We start from the raw sequence: 14,658 nt of genomic DNA, 5'->3' as shown, positions 1-14,658 counted from the left end.
AAGTCCCAATTCATTAAGCATAACAATAATATAAATAACACTATTACTTGAATGACTTTTATTTGTTTTGTTTCTCAGTCACGTAATGAGACTTACAGAGCTTGAAGAAAGAGACAGAAAATGCCATTACGAACAGAAAAAAACTGATTTGCCTTTAACTGAAATGAGGCTTTTTTGTATAGCAATTATTTTTAAAAACCAAACTGAGAGTTTATTCAAAAAGGTGCTGTCAAAAATAAATGAAAGGTTTTGCTCTTTTTCATTTGTAAATGCAGAATGAAAGCAAAAGATGGGCCTGGGAAGAAGAAGAAAAATGAGAAAGTTTTATATATTTGCAAAGCAGTATCTTTTAAAGGGGATCTGACCTGGAAGTACTTCTGACATGGCTCACGGGGGCGTCAGCAATGCATCAGGAAATAGATTATAATTTGAAATCTGAAAAGAGGGACCATGTAAGAATTAAAAACAAAGGAAAATACAAAATAATCCACATTTCAGAAGCTCCTGAAAGGCTAAGTATTCTAAACAAACTCTGGTAACATAGCAGTGATGATTTCTGGAGTTTTCAAAGCTATTTGCAAAGCATTAAAGTATGGGAGATAATAACAAGACCAAGTAATTAAAACTAACACAAACATCACTTTTCTTAATTTATGCTTTACAATAGTCTCCAGTTTTACACAACACATTGCAAGGGGAAAAAAAGGTTAGAAAATCGGGGGTTTTCCCCAGTAATTCTTCGCTTGCTTACTCAGGAAACTACTCCAGCACTGTAAGATAAACCTAGCAGTAAGACATCAACACATGAACAACTTGCACAATAAGACCCAGCACATGAAGCTAGTGAGCACAGTCTGCAGGGCAGATCCAACAGGAGAGAATTCTAACAAGCAACTGGGTAGCGGCTCCCGTGTGGGTCTGGCATGGCCATCTCTCTCGAGGTAAGCTATTTTTGCCTTAGGGTCTTTGGTTTGGATTCAAACAATGCACACACTGGAAGCCAGGGCATTTCTATACACCTGCAACTATTTCTATAGTTGCATCAAGGAAATCCTATCTGCAAGGATATCCGCTGAAGGCAAAACATTCAATGACAAAATGAAGCAGTGGGGCTAACGGCCTCAGGTCCTATGGACTTTACCTCATTAAAGCCTGATCAGGTGGAGAGAACAATTCCAACTCAGTATTAGCTAATCCTTGAGTTTCAAAGAGTAAATACCAGGTTAAAACACCAATTTAAATTAAGTATCCTACTGCAATCTTCTTGCATCTGCATTTTTCCTCAAGCAGAACCAGCAAAATGGTAAAAGCTAGATATCAGCTGAAAACCTCCTTGTGAAGTCCAGACTTACACTAATGAAGCTGAAATCAGAACGGGGACTAGCAGCCTCCTTCCTGTCAAGTGTCACCATGTTCCTTTTTGCCTACACAAAAATGTCAATATCCAGGGGATACTGACTGTTTTCAGAAGGAAAAAGGAGAAAGAAAAACACTTGGATGAAGAGTTATGGTAGAGGAGAGCAACTGAAGATGCTCCTATGGGCAGGGATTCTCTTCCCGCTGCTCACTGCAGCACCACTTCTCTGCTGGGCCCAGCTGGGAACGAGAGAAGGAAGCTCAGCACAGCCAGCAAACTGAGCCCAGCCCCACAGCCTGACCCCACAGCACAGTTGGGGAACACAAGAGCAGGGCAGGAGCTGAGCTGCAAGCAGCTTGCTCATGCTCTCTCACTTGTCTGCAGGCTGCTCCATGCAGATCGCAGAGCTGCTGAGGACAGGAGGGGTCTCTGTCAAGACCATGTACTCCATTCCCATAATTGAAGCAGGGCATCCCCTGGGCTGCCTTCCCTGTCCCACCCTGGTGGCTGTCCTCGCCCCTCCAGTCCTTGCTAATGCAGGAACCAGATTCCTGCCTTGCTCCCACTTCCTCACGAGGCTTGCTGCCAGCCTCTGCTGCCTCAGAATCACACTTCTCCTGTTGGAACAGACCACGTTGCCAACAGCCTGGCAGTGGTATATGTTCCTGTGATGCTCTTATTAACAGAAACCCATAATGCTGATCCATCTTTAAATGCTGTTTTTAAGGAAAAGACAATTTAAAGTCCTGCCGTTTGCTCTGGCACTGCCTTTTTTTTCCCTTCCTCTTCCCATCCTTCCAGTCAAATTCCTCATGTCGCAAGAATTAAGGGCAAGATGCCTTTCACTGACAGATTCTATCTAACACCTACAAAGAGAAAAAAAAATATATCAAGAAAAATGCTAGATTTATTGCTCACATCCTCATAACTTTATGAAGACCGACAGATGTAAATAATCAGCATATATCTGTGTGCCTGAAGCATAGTGCTGTGGACTCCCTGGGCAAACTCATGCTGCTCACAGTGCTCCTGAGTCGAGTTATCACTCGCAGAAACAAAGAGCAGCACTTTCATTTATATACTGCATATCCACGGCATGCAATCAGGATTAAGCCTGCATTTAGTACTGAAAAAACAAGGCACCAAGTCTTCTTCAAATTCAATTTTCTTCCTTTAATCAGATTTCCCTTCCCCCTCCACCCCCTGCAGAATAGAATAGTCTGGCAGGCACAATCAGTGCTGTCACTGCAAGGAGATGGAGTGTGCGTTATCTGTTGGCTATGGCAAGCACTGCTATCAGGACCTTCTGCCATCTGAGCTATGTGGTTACAGGCACATCTGCTAACTAAACCTGTCTTTTTTAAAATCCTGGTGTGTAAATTAAAATCCAGAGCCTTAATATTCTCTCTTTAAAGCAAACAAACAAACAATGTATTCATCACTCAATTTCTGTAATAAAGATCATACCTCAGACTTCATTAGGTACAGAGAGCTCTACTTTAAATGCATGCTTTACTCAAGAGAACAAGCTTACATGAATGAACACACATTCATTTCCTCTTACATAGGAACAAACTCAGAAACTGTAACTTAGGTTTCAGAAGCTGAGATCAATACACCAAGATAGACTTAATCTTCTGCATTCTGACACTTCAGTACTGAGTGCCACACAAAAATAGCATTCACTGACCCTTAAGCTAAACAACATGCAGTTAAATCTGACTGGAATTACCAAAACTGAAGCATGATAACGTACAAAAAAGAAAGCTACAATAAATCTGTCTCTGGGGAAACAAAGCAACCAACATGCTCTGTAGAATACACAGAGTACGCAGGTGCTTCATGAAACAGTGGAAAAGAATCAGTGGTCACGAGCTGAGCACATAAACTGACTTACAGTGATTCAGATCAAATTAGAGCAAGGAATTTTCAGCCTCCACATCAGTGTAACTTGTATCATTTGACTACTCCTAAATCAGGAAGTAAAACTATTAAAGAGATGGTTGATTCCCAAACTGGGCTGAAGAACTGGCAGCATCCAGTACCAGTGTTCCAACTGTTCTCAATGGCACAAGTCCAACACCAAGCCCTTTGGTCAGGAGGGGCAGGCAGTGAAAGCAGAGATGTGACTGAGCATAGATCACAGCATTATTAACAAAAGCAAGAAAGGGAAAAAAACCCACAAACTGACACGCTACCAGATCAGATGGATGAGCTAAGTTGTGCTGAACAAAATAATAAAAAAAAAATTTAAGAATGCTCATCCTTAACCACCTCCCACACATCTTGTTTGTGGCCCCGCTGTTGCAGCCTGCAAACACTCTGTAGTTCCCACGAAGCCCACAAACAGCACTGCATACACGTGAGCACCATCAGCTTCTAATTGCATGCATATGAATGCAAACACTTCAGGTTCTCTTTTTAAATTAATGCATATTACTAATTAAATTCCTGATGGCCTGTGTTCAGGATTTCACCTGCAACAACTTCAGCTGGCCCCTGAATTACAGATAATAAGTTTATGGCTAGTTATACATTATGCTCTTATCAAGGTTAACCAGAAACATTCTTTACCCTCAAACTACCCAGACTGGCAGTAATAGCTTTGAACCAGCAATTACCACTATTCTCAAAGCTGAGATCACAAAATACATTTGAATTTTTTTTTCTTATTACCACAAGATTGTACTTACTGTTAAGTTGATCTCTAAAAATGCAAATCAGAAAACTAAATTAATGGGCCAATTTTCAGAAGACTCTGCAACTCTATACGGAAAGAGACAAGAATAAAAATATAGATATATCAAAAGTCTAAATATGACGAATCAAAACTCCTCATTTCAATCATAGTGTTTGCAAGTAACTTCAAATCACTAAAAGTAAGTTGAGACAAGTGAGCAAAATTAAAGTCCAAGTCTTACTAACAGAAAAGAGCACTGATCGCCAGGTTCCATAAAATAAGATGATATGACTATCAGGAAGAAAGAATTACAGATTTATGGAATTCTGCTCCATGTATTAAAAACATTCTGTATCTCACCTAAGCAGAGCTATTGCATCATATATTTTTGCATCACTGTTAAATACATTTGCTGAAACCATCTTCAAATTGGGCTCATATGTCCTTGCCACATTTCCCTTGCTCTTAGTAACGGAATGCATTTCAGAGCAGAGGTTTCACCGAACCTGAAAACATACCCACATTTCTAGTTCATAATTTGTTCTTCCATTAAAAGCCAAGCTACTGTAAAGTTTATCATACAAAGAACAATTTCAGCCAGGCTCAACATTTGCCAATAAGGCTACACATCGTCTTCAACTAAACCTTAATGGGACAAATAGGAAAACAGTTTATGAACCAATTGCTGCAGTTCTTCTAAAGCTGTCGGACATCTGAGAGATTGTTTAGGGGGCCATACCCTATAGTAACTCTCCTAAATGTTATTATGGCACTAGAATATAGGAATAACGTTAATCTCAGGCTATCGAAGCAAGCAGAGTTCCTTGAGAATGTTGTACTGCAATGAGAAACTTCTACCCACAGAGCTCATATATAAAACAAAACACGTGCTCATAAATAAAATCAAAGTGTACTTGCTTTATGATCCCCATAAACTAAATGGATCAATCCATAATAAAGTGGAAGGAGAACATAAAAAAGCAACGGCTCTGACTGACATTTATATTCCTCTAAAGCATGGCCAAAAGTGTGCTCAGTTTCTACAAACTTAGCTGTAAAAGCCTTCAAATGAGTGGAAAAAGAACAAGCTAGTAGCATTTCAATGGATTTCAATGAGTCTTAAGGTACTAATGTACTAACCAGAATACTCCTTTCTTTTGTGCTGTCACCACCCACACACTCATTGAGCGTCACAGGGTGCTTTTACACTAAGGGAACTGAAGTTCTTGTGACGGGACAAGCACACAGCATACAACTCCATAATGTGTGGTCCTACAGAAAACCTTCAGCTTTAGAACAGTTCTGTTGTCAAAAAGAAATGGAACTGCCAGAGGTGTATTGCAGTGACGTAGTATAGTATTTAAAACCACGCTAAGAAACAAAAAAAAACCAGAAGTGACATTATGCACCCAGGGCACCATGTGGTTCATAAAAGAACCTCTCTCTCTCTGTAGACTCCAAGTCAAAGGAGGTCAGTGCTGCAGACCTAACTTCCTATCTGTGGGATCCAGAACATCTTCAGGTTTTGTCAGAACTTCTCAAGAGGCAAAGAAATTGTCATGCAAGTCTCCAGACAGATTCTTACGAATGGTAGAAAGTCAAATGAGAGAGGCATTAACTGGGAGAGCAATGTACATGCCATTGAGTGCTTTTGTAAATTTTACACCTTTAATTGTCTGTATTTCTGGCTTTTCCACATCTCAGCAATGATTCTTTGCAGCTTTTCAACAACCTTATGAAAACTGCCCTTCCTGAGCATGAGCTCAGGTGACACTCACTCAAGTGCTTTTTAGACCAAGGCCTGGAAATACCAAGACATACACGGCAGGTCTTTGCTGACAGAGTGGTACCAGGACACCTCTACCAGAAACTGTACACTTCTACAGTCAGGCTACCTTCCTTGGGTAGTTTTCTATTGTTTCAGTAGGGGTTCCACACCAAATGTACAAAGCCACTCCAGGGAAGTTCTCACCCCAGCTTGTGTACATCACTATAGCGATGTAATTGCTGAGACTGGCTGTAAGACTGTAAGCTTGAGGTTTTATCCAGAGTTTTATTGCTATTTATGTTGTCATCACAGCATCTGTTTCCTTACTTTACTACAACAAAGCTAAAGCTTTTCAGTATTTTGATTCACTAATATTCCTTTGGAAGACTAGCAGTGGGAGATCACCTCAGTGCAAAACAGGCTGCAGCTGGGCACTCCCTGGCAAAGTTGAAGAGAAATAGAAAGAGCAGGACTTTGAGTATTCCTGGAGGAAAACCAAATCCGAGGTTTATGAAATCAGTCCTGCTCTCTCTGCCCTGAAGTATTTTGAATTGTTTGTAAGAGCTCTAGCATGGGAGACAGTCAAGGAGAACCAATACCCAAACGTCTCTCCTCCACAGTCCAGGGAGTGCCATCCCACAGGGGATGCTTCCTTTCATTCTCATCCTTGATTTATGAATATTTCATTAAAAAGTTATTTCCCCCAAAAGGTTTTCCATCAGAAGTTTCTGAAATACAACCTCTTTCAACTCTACTAATTGTATTGGCAGAATGTTATCAATAAATCATTTTACATGGACACTAGTCTGAGCAGTTTTTAAATAAAATATGCCTAATAATTTGGAAAAAAATTCCACCTCTGCCCTCCATGGTGACTTGTGCAAGGCAGACATGGTGCTCTCCTCTGCAGAAGCAAAGGCTGAAGACAGAGCTGCAGAAGTGAGTAGGTCCTTGCCACTATGGGACTGTGCCTCCACCCAGCACGTTCCAGAGGTCGATGACTACCAGAACTACCGCCCAGAAATTCCTGCCTTTCCTCTCTTGTCCTCAGAGAAAACAAAAAAGAAGGGCTTTTTCTTTTTTTTAATTTGCATTTTCATATCACTCTAAGAAAATATAACTGCTGTGCATTTAATTATGTTTTATACTGTGCCCATGCCTTTGAGGGCATGCAGGACAGCAAAGTGGAACTGCAACCAATTCCAACAAAATTCTTTGCTTCGATTCCAGTATCATATAAAATACTACAAGCAAATAAAGCTAAGTTATTGTGCTGGGGGCAGAATATGCAGACATCCCATTAGAAAGTTCTTCCATCCCATTAGAAAGTTCTTCCAGTTATACAGAAGACTTTAACAGAGTGCACAGAACCAAGATTTTAGCCATAGTATGAAAGTAAATTTGAAACCACATAACACAATTCCTGTCTTTTCAGGAGAGTTACTGCAACCGATGCAGAAAAGTCGTTTTATGAGTAAATATTAGAAGAGAAGGGGAACTTTTTTTTTTTTTTTTTTTTTTTTTTTTTAACAAAGCCAGGCTTCTCCATGCTGGAGACTTTCCAGTCTTACATCCATAATTTTCATAAGAAAAACAAGAACAGAACAGCAAGGAGGGAGGCTCCCTGTTGAGCATGAAGTCAAGACAAGCAGTGTTAAGGACAGCCAGGGATACACCCAAGACTATTTTCTTCATGGCCAGTAATCAGGCAACATCATTGCTCTTTAACTAGACATTTAACTAGACATTTATCTAGACATTTAAAAACCCAAAATTAGCAGGTACCTGTTAAATTCACTACTTTCAGTTCTACATTTTAAACATTTTGCTTCTTCTGTACCTTCAGCATCTGCATTTCAACTATGTTTTCTAGCACTAGGCTTCAAATAAGCTGTTTTCTATTTAAATTGTTATATTTCTTTGCATATAAAACCTTCTGTTACTCTTCTAAGAGTATGCAATGCTCTATATTCATTAAAGTTATGAAATCATTTAACAAAACAGTCAATGTCATAAATGGCCAAGAGTGCCCTACTCCACACGGGCCTAATTCTTCCCTACTTATTTACAGAATGGTAGCAGTATGCCTATGCACATATGTATAGACAAAATAGAAAGTCATTTATTAAGGTTTAAAACTGCCCTAATTCCTTAACACTACATAATAAACATCAGAAAGTGAGAGTAATGTTCTTCCTTTAATGGAAACAACTGTGATTCCTGAAATACAATAACTGAGATGCTGCCATTACTCATTATTTATGCAAAGAAAGCAAAAGCAAAATGATACATTTCACTAGTGCTTTCCCCAGGATCTAACCTGCTACCATAAATCTAATTCTCCAAAGACTGGTCAGTTTCAATGCTCTTACTGCTGGATGCCCAAAGCATTTATTATGCTAGGCACCAGGAAGTTGCACAACTCGTATATCAGCAAAACAAAAAAAGAAAACAAGTGAGACTTAATAACCGCAACAGATTAAGAGAAGGGAAAACCTGGATAAACAAAAGAATAAAGCTATAATGTAGTAGATATTTTTGCATCCTTGCCCTCAAACAAGGAGTTCTGACATCAGTCGTTCCTGATGCAAATTTCTGAACTTTGCCAGTTCTTCACTGCCTGCAGGTGGTAAAATAGACAACAAGAAACATATTGTAGGCTCTTCTGGCAATAATTAAATGCCATTTATTGAAGGTAGAAATAGGAAAGACCCTACTACCTGTTGCTACAAAGGACCATTTCAAAGCTGAACTTCAGCTTAGGCTGAGATGTAGATTTCATGCCTTGCAGGATGCTTGGAAGGCCAGGCTTAAAAGGCTAGCACCTAGAGATAACATCAAGGGTTTCAAACAGATCTGCAGGTGACCACCAGAAATGTCTCAAAACTGTAACAGCCATTTATTCTCCCAGTGTTAGCGTTTACAGTATCTGAACATTAATACCCAACGTAAACATAATCCAGAAGGACATAATTCAGAGGAAATTCAGTGTGAATAAGATTGACCTCACGTACATAAATAATCTGAACTGGAGCTGTTAGTCGAAGTTGTAAGCAGTTAAAGCAATTGTGCACAGTGATGGCTCAAGCTGTTTGCCAATCTGAAGGTATCTGGTACTGAACACTTGGGTTGGGAGCAAGAAGAAACAGCAGCTAAGTTTCTGAATGGTACAATAAATGAAATTAGAGACCTTGATCACAAAACACAGCAAAATGCAACAGGCTCAGTCAAGTCAAGCTGGTTAGTTTTTTAAAGTTCTCAAAGACACCTCTGCAATTTGAACATTAATCAGTATACTTACCATTTGGGTATACACACAGGAGAGCTGGCATCGATTACAATATGTCAGCATCCTTTGATAAATACTTCTTCAAAATTTATGAACGTAGCCTTCTAAAGCAATCAAGTGACCAATAAATGAGAGCAATTGCATACATACACGAGTTGCTTGGCCGATAGTGAGCCCCTGGGTAGCGCCTGCCCATAATGCCGTCAGCACATCCCCGCGCTGTCAGCTGCTCCCAGCACAGATCGAAACGCTCAGCTGGGGGAGGAGGAAAGCACAGATTTAGTACAACAGCTGTATCTTTTTCATTAAAATGCTAATGACCCTCACAAATTTCAGGCTAACTACATTCATAAATTATTCATGGCCATGCTGTCAGAGTAGATGAACTGTTGTGCTATACATACAGCATAAATTTATTATTAGCGCTTGGCCTCCATTAATAAGCTTATATAAATTTGAAGGCACAGAGAAGTCTCAGGTCATACAGCAACTTAATATGGCCCACAGTGCCATCCGAACAAAACACTGCAAGACAGAATTTGCTTTTAGCTATAAACACAGCCAGACAGCAGGTGAAATTTAACAACACTGTCATTTTAATTATCATGCAGCAAGCAGTAAGCAACAAGTTTATCAACATTCTAAATTTACTATGGAAGCAAAACTTATCCATGCCACACAATGTCAGTTGCTTTGAATCCGTTTCTGAAAACCATTCTTGTCTTTACAGCAATGTAGTCCAACACTAGTGCATCAGTTTTCCCACAGTAACAAAATCCCCAAGTGACCAAAAAATGCACGGCATGTGTTGGGGTCAGCCCAGAGTAACATAGTGCAAACCCTAAACCTCAATCAAAATGCTTCTGAGCCAATAAAAGCATAAAATATTTTAGTCTGAAGAGAAGAAATCCCATGGCTTCTTTTTCATGCCTTATGACTTTTACATCTTTGCAGTTAAATGAATTTTACAACTATCTATCTACTACCTACTCAATGCCAAGGTCTTCCTAAGAGCTGAGAGACAAAACTTCCAGCCATTCATCCTGTGCAGCCGAGGGCATACATCACAAAGCAGGCTGCCCCAACTTTCATCTCAGGCTGCCACCTTAAGCCACCATATTGTTTTTTATTATTTTTTTATTTTTATTTTTATTTTTTTTACAGAGTTTGTTGCAGCTCTTATTACTGCTGTAGAAGAGTTCACTTTACTCTGGCTCTTCCAACACCAGTGGAGAACAACAAAAAAAAGTGTTTTGTTTTTTTTTTTTTTAAAGTATATTATGAGTTATGTTCAAATACTGGATGGATAGGTCAAGTTTGCTTCAGTACAGTCTGTAGGATAAACAATCTAACGTCCACACTTCTAACGTACGTTAAACCTTTATCAGTTTTCACTTGTATATATTTGCCTGCATACGCTGCTAGTTATGAGGGTTTGCAGGGGTTGTTGACTGATTCCTTGGCCTTTCCTGGACCCCCACAGGCAACGTAATGTGTGCACTCAAATACAGGTCTACATACATGCATACTGGCTACCCAAAGCTCATACAACAGACTGCCAGCAGACCTACTGTCACAAGACTAAGAAAAAGGATAAGAAAAAAGACAAAAGACTGGAAATGACAGAAGTCACCCAAGTGAGACTCCCTCCATCATCCAGCAGCTGTAATGAGCAGCTGCGCAGCAGGAAAGAAGCACTGTGTGAAGTTTCTCCAGGGATGGCTACTCAAGAAATCACATTCCCATACTCTTGGGGTGATATTCTGACAAAAGCACAATCTTGCCTTTAAAAGTATGGCTTTGAATATCAGGAAACAATTATGCTGGGAATGGGGAGGAGAATGCCTTTCATTGTTTCAAAACCCACACACGCCCTTCACAGATAGGTCAGCTACAGCGAAGAGCTCAGGCACTGAAAGAAGAATAAATCCCAACATTTTCACACTATGCATCTAACTATGCTCATTTTGAGATTAATGAAGGTGTGTTTGCATGCACACATACAGTGTTTGTACAGTTATGTTTGTACATTTGTGCATGTACACTGCAAAGTTGGAGATCCCAGCAAGCTGTACAGCCCATGCCAGGCCCCGCTGGCAGAGTATGCGTTCACGCAGAGCAGCAGTTAGCATCAGCCAGCACAGCTCTGCCAGCAAAGGCTGAAACAAGTGGGCAATATTCAGGGTTGTAATGGCCATTTTGGAATCCACACCAAGATCAGAGATGTTCACTTCTTCTGAAGCTACAGATGCCTGTATGCTTTTGTTTTCTGTGGGAAATTTTCAAGCACAACCAGGGTTTCTGTTACAGCATTTCATCGCTCCCCACCATCTTTCCTGCGTGCTGTAGGAATAAACACAGTATTGCTGCTGTCCTTCTAAGAATGGATGCAGAACTTAGAAGTGGAGACAAAGCAGGATTGGAAACCCCTGAAAATGTCTTCATTCCTAGGCTTGCCAGCTCTCAATTAACTAATGAGATGCACTACACTTTCTCCAAGCTGATGAATATGCTAATCTAAAAAAGTTCATTAACTGTTCAAATGGGAAAACAAAAACAAAACAGGATCACTGGAAGGTCTTCCAAAGACAAGCTGAGCACAAGGTGAAACTGAGCTCAGCTGCTTTCTGGAGTGCAAGGATAGGAGAGCTGCAGTGCAATAGGAGCACACAGCCAGCATCAGGGTTTCTTTAAATGGTTACCCCAGAGCATCTGGTCTACCACAACTCACACAACTACCTTCTGACTTCTTCTGGCACTATCCCAAGAAGCCTTTACTCTTCCTACCTTCAAAGTGAAACACTAATGCAAAAATTATGTTCAAATCTCATTATTGATTCTTCCTGTCACCAGAGTTCCAGTTCCTATTTTTATTTAAATCAGTGCATTATATCTCCAGTAAGCAATGCAAAAGAACCACAGCATCAACTGTTCCTCTCTTTTACCTGTGGCAATGGAGGACTATAAGAAGATATTAGCACAGGCCTTCTTCACACGTGATTTTGATCTCAGACACACAAACTTCAACAGTCCAGACAAGGCAAGGCAAGTTCTCTCACGGTATTTTTCAAAGATCTTAGGGAATGGACAGTTATCAAAGGCATTGTGAAGAACTTTGATGCAGAGAGGGAAGCAAAAAACGTTTGCCTTAACAGTAAACAAGAGGAAACACAAAGAAAGGTCCAAACAAATGGCTCATTGCAAGCAAATGGGGAACTTCTAATCACCTTTTGCTACAATCTGGTGAAAAAGGGAAATACAAATTATACAAAAGAGTAGAAATTACTGGGTGATGAAAAAAATTACAATTAATGTTGTCATTAACGACCTTGTCATGAAAGGCATTACTGAAATCTGCTTGACATAACACGTGGAAGCTCTTCTGCAAGGAAAAAGATGCAGTCCCCAAAAGGAAAACTGAAAGCTGAAGCCTAATAGGAAAGTAATTAAGTGAAATAACACAGAGGACAATGTCAGTCATTCAGGGGATCACTAAGAAATTCTGCTGTCAGTGCTGAGCTACAATGCAAGTGTTTGGAAACGATGGAAGAAAGAGACCCAGGTACATCAGCAGGGCACTGACCTCTGCTTAGCCTCCAGTGGGACGCATCCATGAGGAAGGCAAATTAGTTCTCTGGTTACAGCTAGGAAAACACTGGCACCATTGTGCCAGGTAATGCCCAGACTTCATCCAAAGCAGCGCAGCAGCATCTGGACCCTCACACACCAGAGGGATTAATGGAAAACACAGGAAATTGGAAAATAATCAAGGTAACAGATTTCTATCTTGTACAAGGATATTAAGAGCTTGGCTTACAGAAAAACGAAGGTTGAGAGAAGCAACAAGAACTTTAATGCTGGCACAAGAAGAAAGAGCATGTAAAGCAGTCATTACTAAATTTAGGTTGGAAAGTAGAACATACCTAACATCAGAGAGATACAGTCCAAGAACAGCCTCCAAAAGGGTGTAAAATTACCTTGCAGTAACCCCATGGATCTTCATCTAAAAAGTTCTGAACTGGATAATATGATGGGGCTAAGTACTCAAATGACAGATACTTTCCAGAGTTTTAATCCCATGGGGTGATTTTTAAAATTATTTAATTTTATTTTTGTGAAACCAATGTTCCCAAGTTGTGGAATTCCCCAAGAGGTGAATGAGAATCTAAACCACAACCTGAAGACAAGAATCCGGCAGGGTTATAAAACTGCATGATTACTGAATAACAAGCACATTCAGAGAACAAATACTAAGTGTAAACAAGGTAACTGAAGTTCTGAGCATCAACTTTCAGACCATACCATGACTTTCACCTTTTCACCTGAAAGGATTTGGAAGAAACTTTGTAAACAGATTACTTGATCTGCCTTCCACACAACTTATTTCTCTGAAACTGAAACCAGAAATGACTGAAAGCAGCCAAACTGTTTCTGAAGCATAATTCAGAATTATTTTTAATTTTAAAAGCTTTTTGTCTAGGTGTAGCGAACAGAGCAGCATCTGAAATCTCAATATGCCATGACCTAGACAATAGACACCACTCTAACATTATTAGCAGTACTTTTTTTTTTTTTTTTTTTAAAGGAAGGAATACAGCTTATATGTAGGAATGAGCAACTGGATTGCATTTTGGAAATGAAAACGATTCAGCCCTGCTTTTTCATTTGGGGGAAAAAAGTGCTGATGGTTTTGTTTGGTTAGGCTTTTGTGTTGTTTTTTGTTTTGTTTTGTTCCCCCCCCCCCCCCCCCCCCCAACGATATGAAAGAAATTAAAAGTCACAAGGAACTCATTTGGACAACAGCCCTGCAGCAGCATCACATAATAATAAGAAACTCTTGTTTCCCATTTTGTCTGGTTCTGTAGTAGAGTCATCAGATAGAGTGTTCTCATACACTTCTACTGACTTAACAGCTGTACATCTAAGGAAAGGTTGAGGGAACTGGACTTGCTTAGCTTGGAGAAGAGAAGGCTCCAGGGAGATGGGAGACCTCATTGTGGCCTTCCAGTACTTAAAGGGAGCATATAAACAGGAGGGGGAAATACTGTTTACATGGGTGAATAGTGATAGGACAAGGGGGAATGGTTTTAAACTAAGACGGGGAGGTTTAAATTAGATATTAGGAGGAAGTTTTTCCACACAGAGAATGGTGACTCACAGGAACAGGTTGCCCAAGGAGGCTGTGGATGCCCCATCCCTGGAGGCATTCAAGGTCAGTTGATAATGGTAGAAAGAAATTTATTTCTTTGTGGAAGTACGACATACTCACGTTTCTAAAAATGGCTGAGCCATTTCCTGCACTAACCACTGTTACATCTTCTGCTGCCAGTACCAGTTGGAAAAGGTGGTAATGAAGCATGATGACAGTGCCAATGCAAGTCCATCCCACCTACGTGCTGCAAACCAAGACCTTCCCCAGAGCTCCCTTTACACGCCGCTGTACAGTGCTGCTATTATGACACCAGAAAACATTTTCTACTTCATTATTTACAAAACTTTATTTTGTAAATAAAGCTTTCCACAAACAAGTAGCTATTTTTGCAGTCTCAAGTGAAGATAAGAAA

The 14,658-nt window shown here is 40.1% G+C and overlaps 1 protein-coding gene across 12 annotated transcripts in view; it reads right to left on the bottom strand.

Annotated features, from left to right (window-relative positions):
• The window catches only part of APBB2 (amyloid beta precursor protein binding family B member 2), a 149,306-nt gene that overhangs the window by 87,986 nt on the left and 46,662 nt on the right, over window positions 1-14,658 (bottom strand). For 5 of the 12 annotated variants that reach the window (XM_048941307.1, XM_048941316.1, XM_048941310.1 and 2 more), the window contains exon 4: window positions 9,245-9,349. In XM_048941307.1, the coding sequence (XP_048797264.1) occupies window positions 9,245-9,290 (46 nt within the window). In that variant the 5' untranslated portion in view covers window positions 9,291-9,349. Of the gene's footprint in view, window positions 1-365; window positions 436-4,050; window positions 4,124-9,106; window positions 9,211-9,244; window positions 9,350-14,658 lie in introns of those variants that run through there. The other 7 variants (XM_048941312.1, XM_048941317.1, XM_048941315.1 and 4 more) reach the window with 4 other exon arrangements.

The sequence above is a fragment of the Lagopus muta genome, chromosome 4 (genome assembly GCF_023343835.1).
Source record: "Lagopus muta isolate bLagMut1 chromosome 4, bLagMut1 primary, whole genome shotgun sequence".
Taxonomy (NCBI): Eukaryota; Metazoa; Chordata; class Aves; order Galliformes; family Phasianidae; genus Lagopus; species Lagopus muta.
Note: the sequence above shows the minus strand (reverse complement) of the source record. Positions and strands in the feature narration are given on the sequence as shown.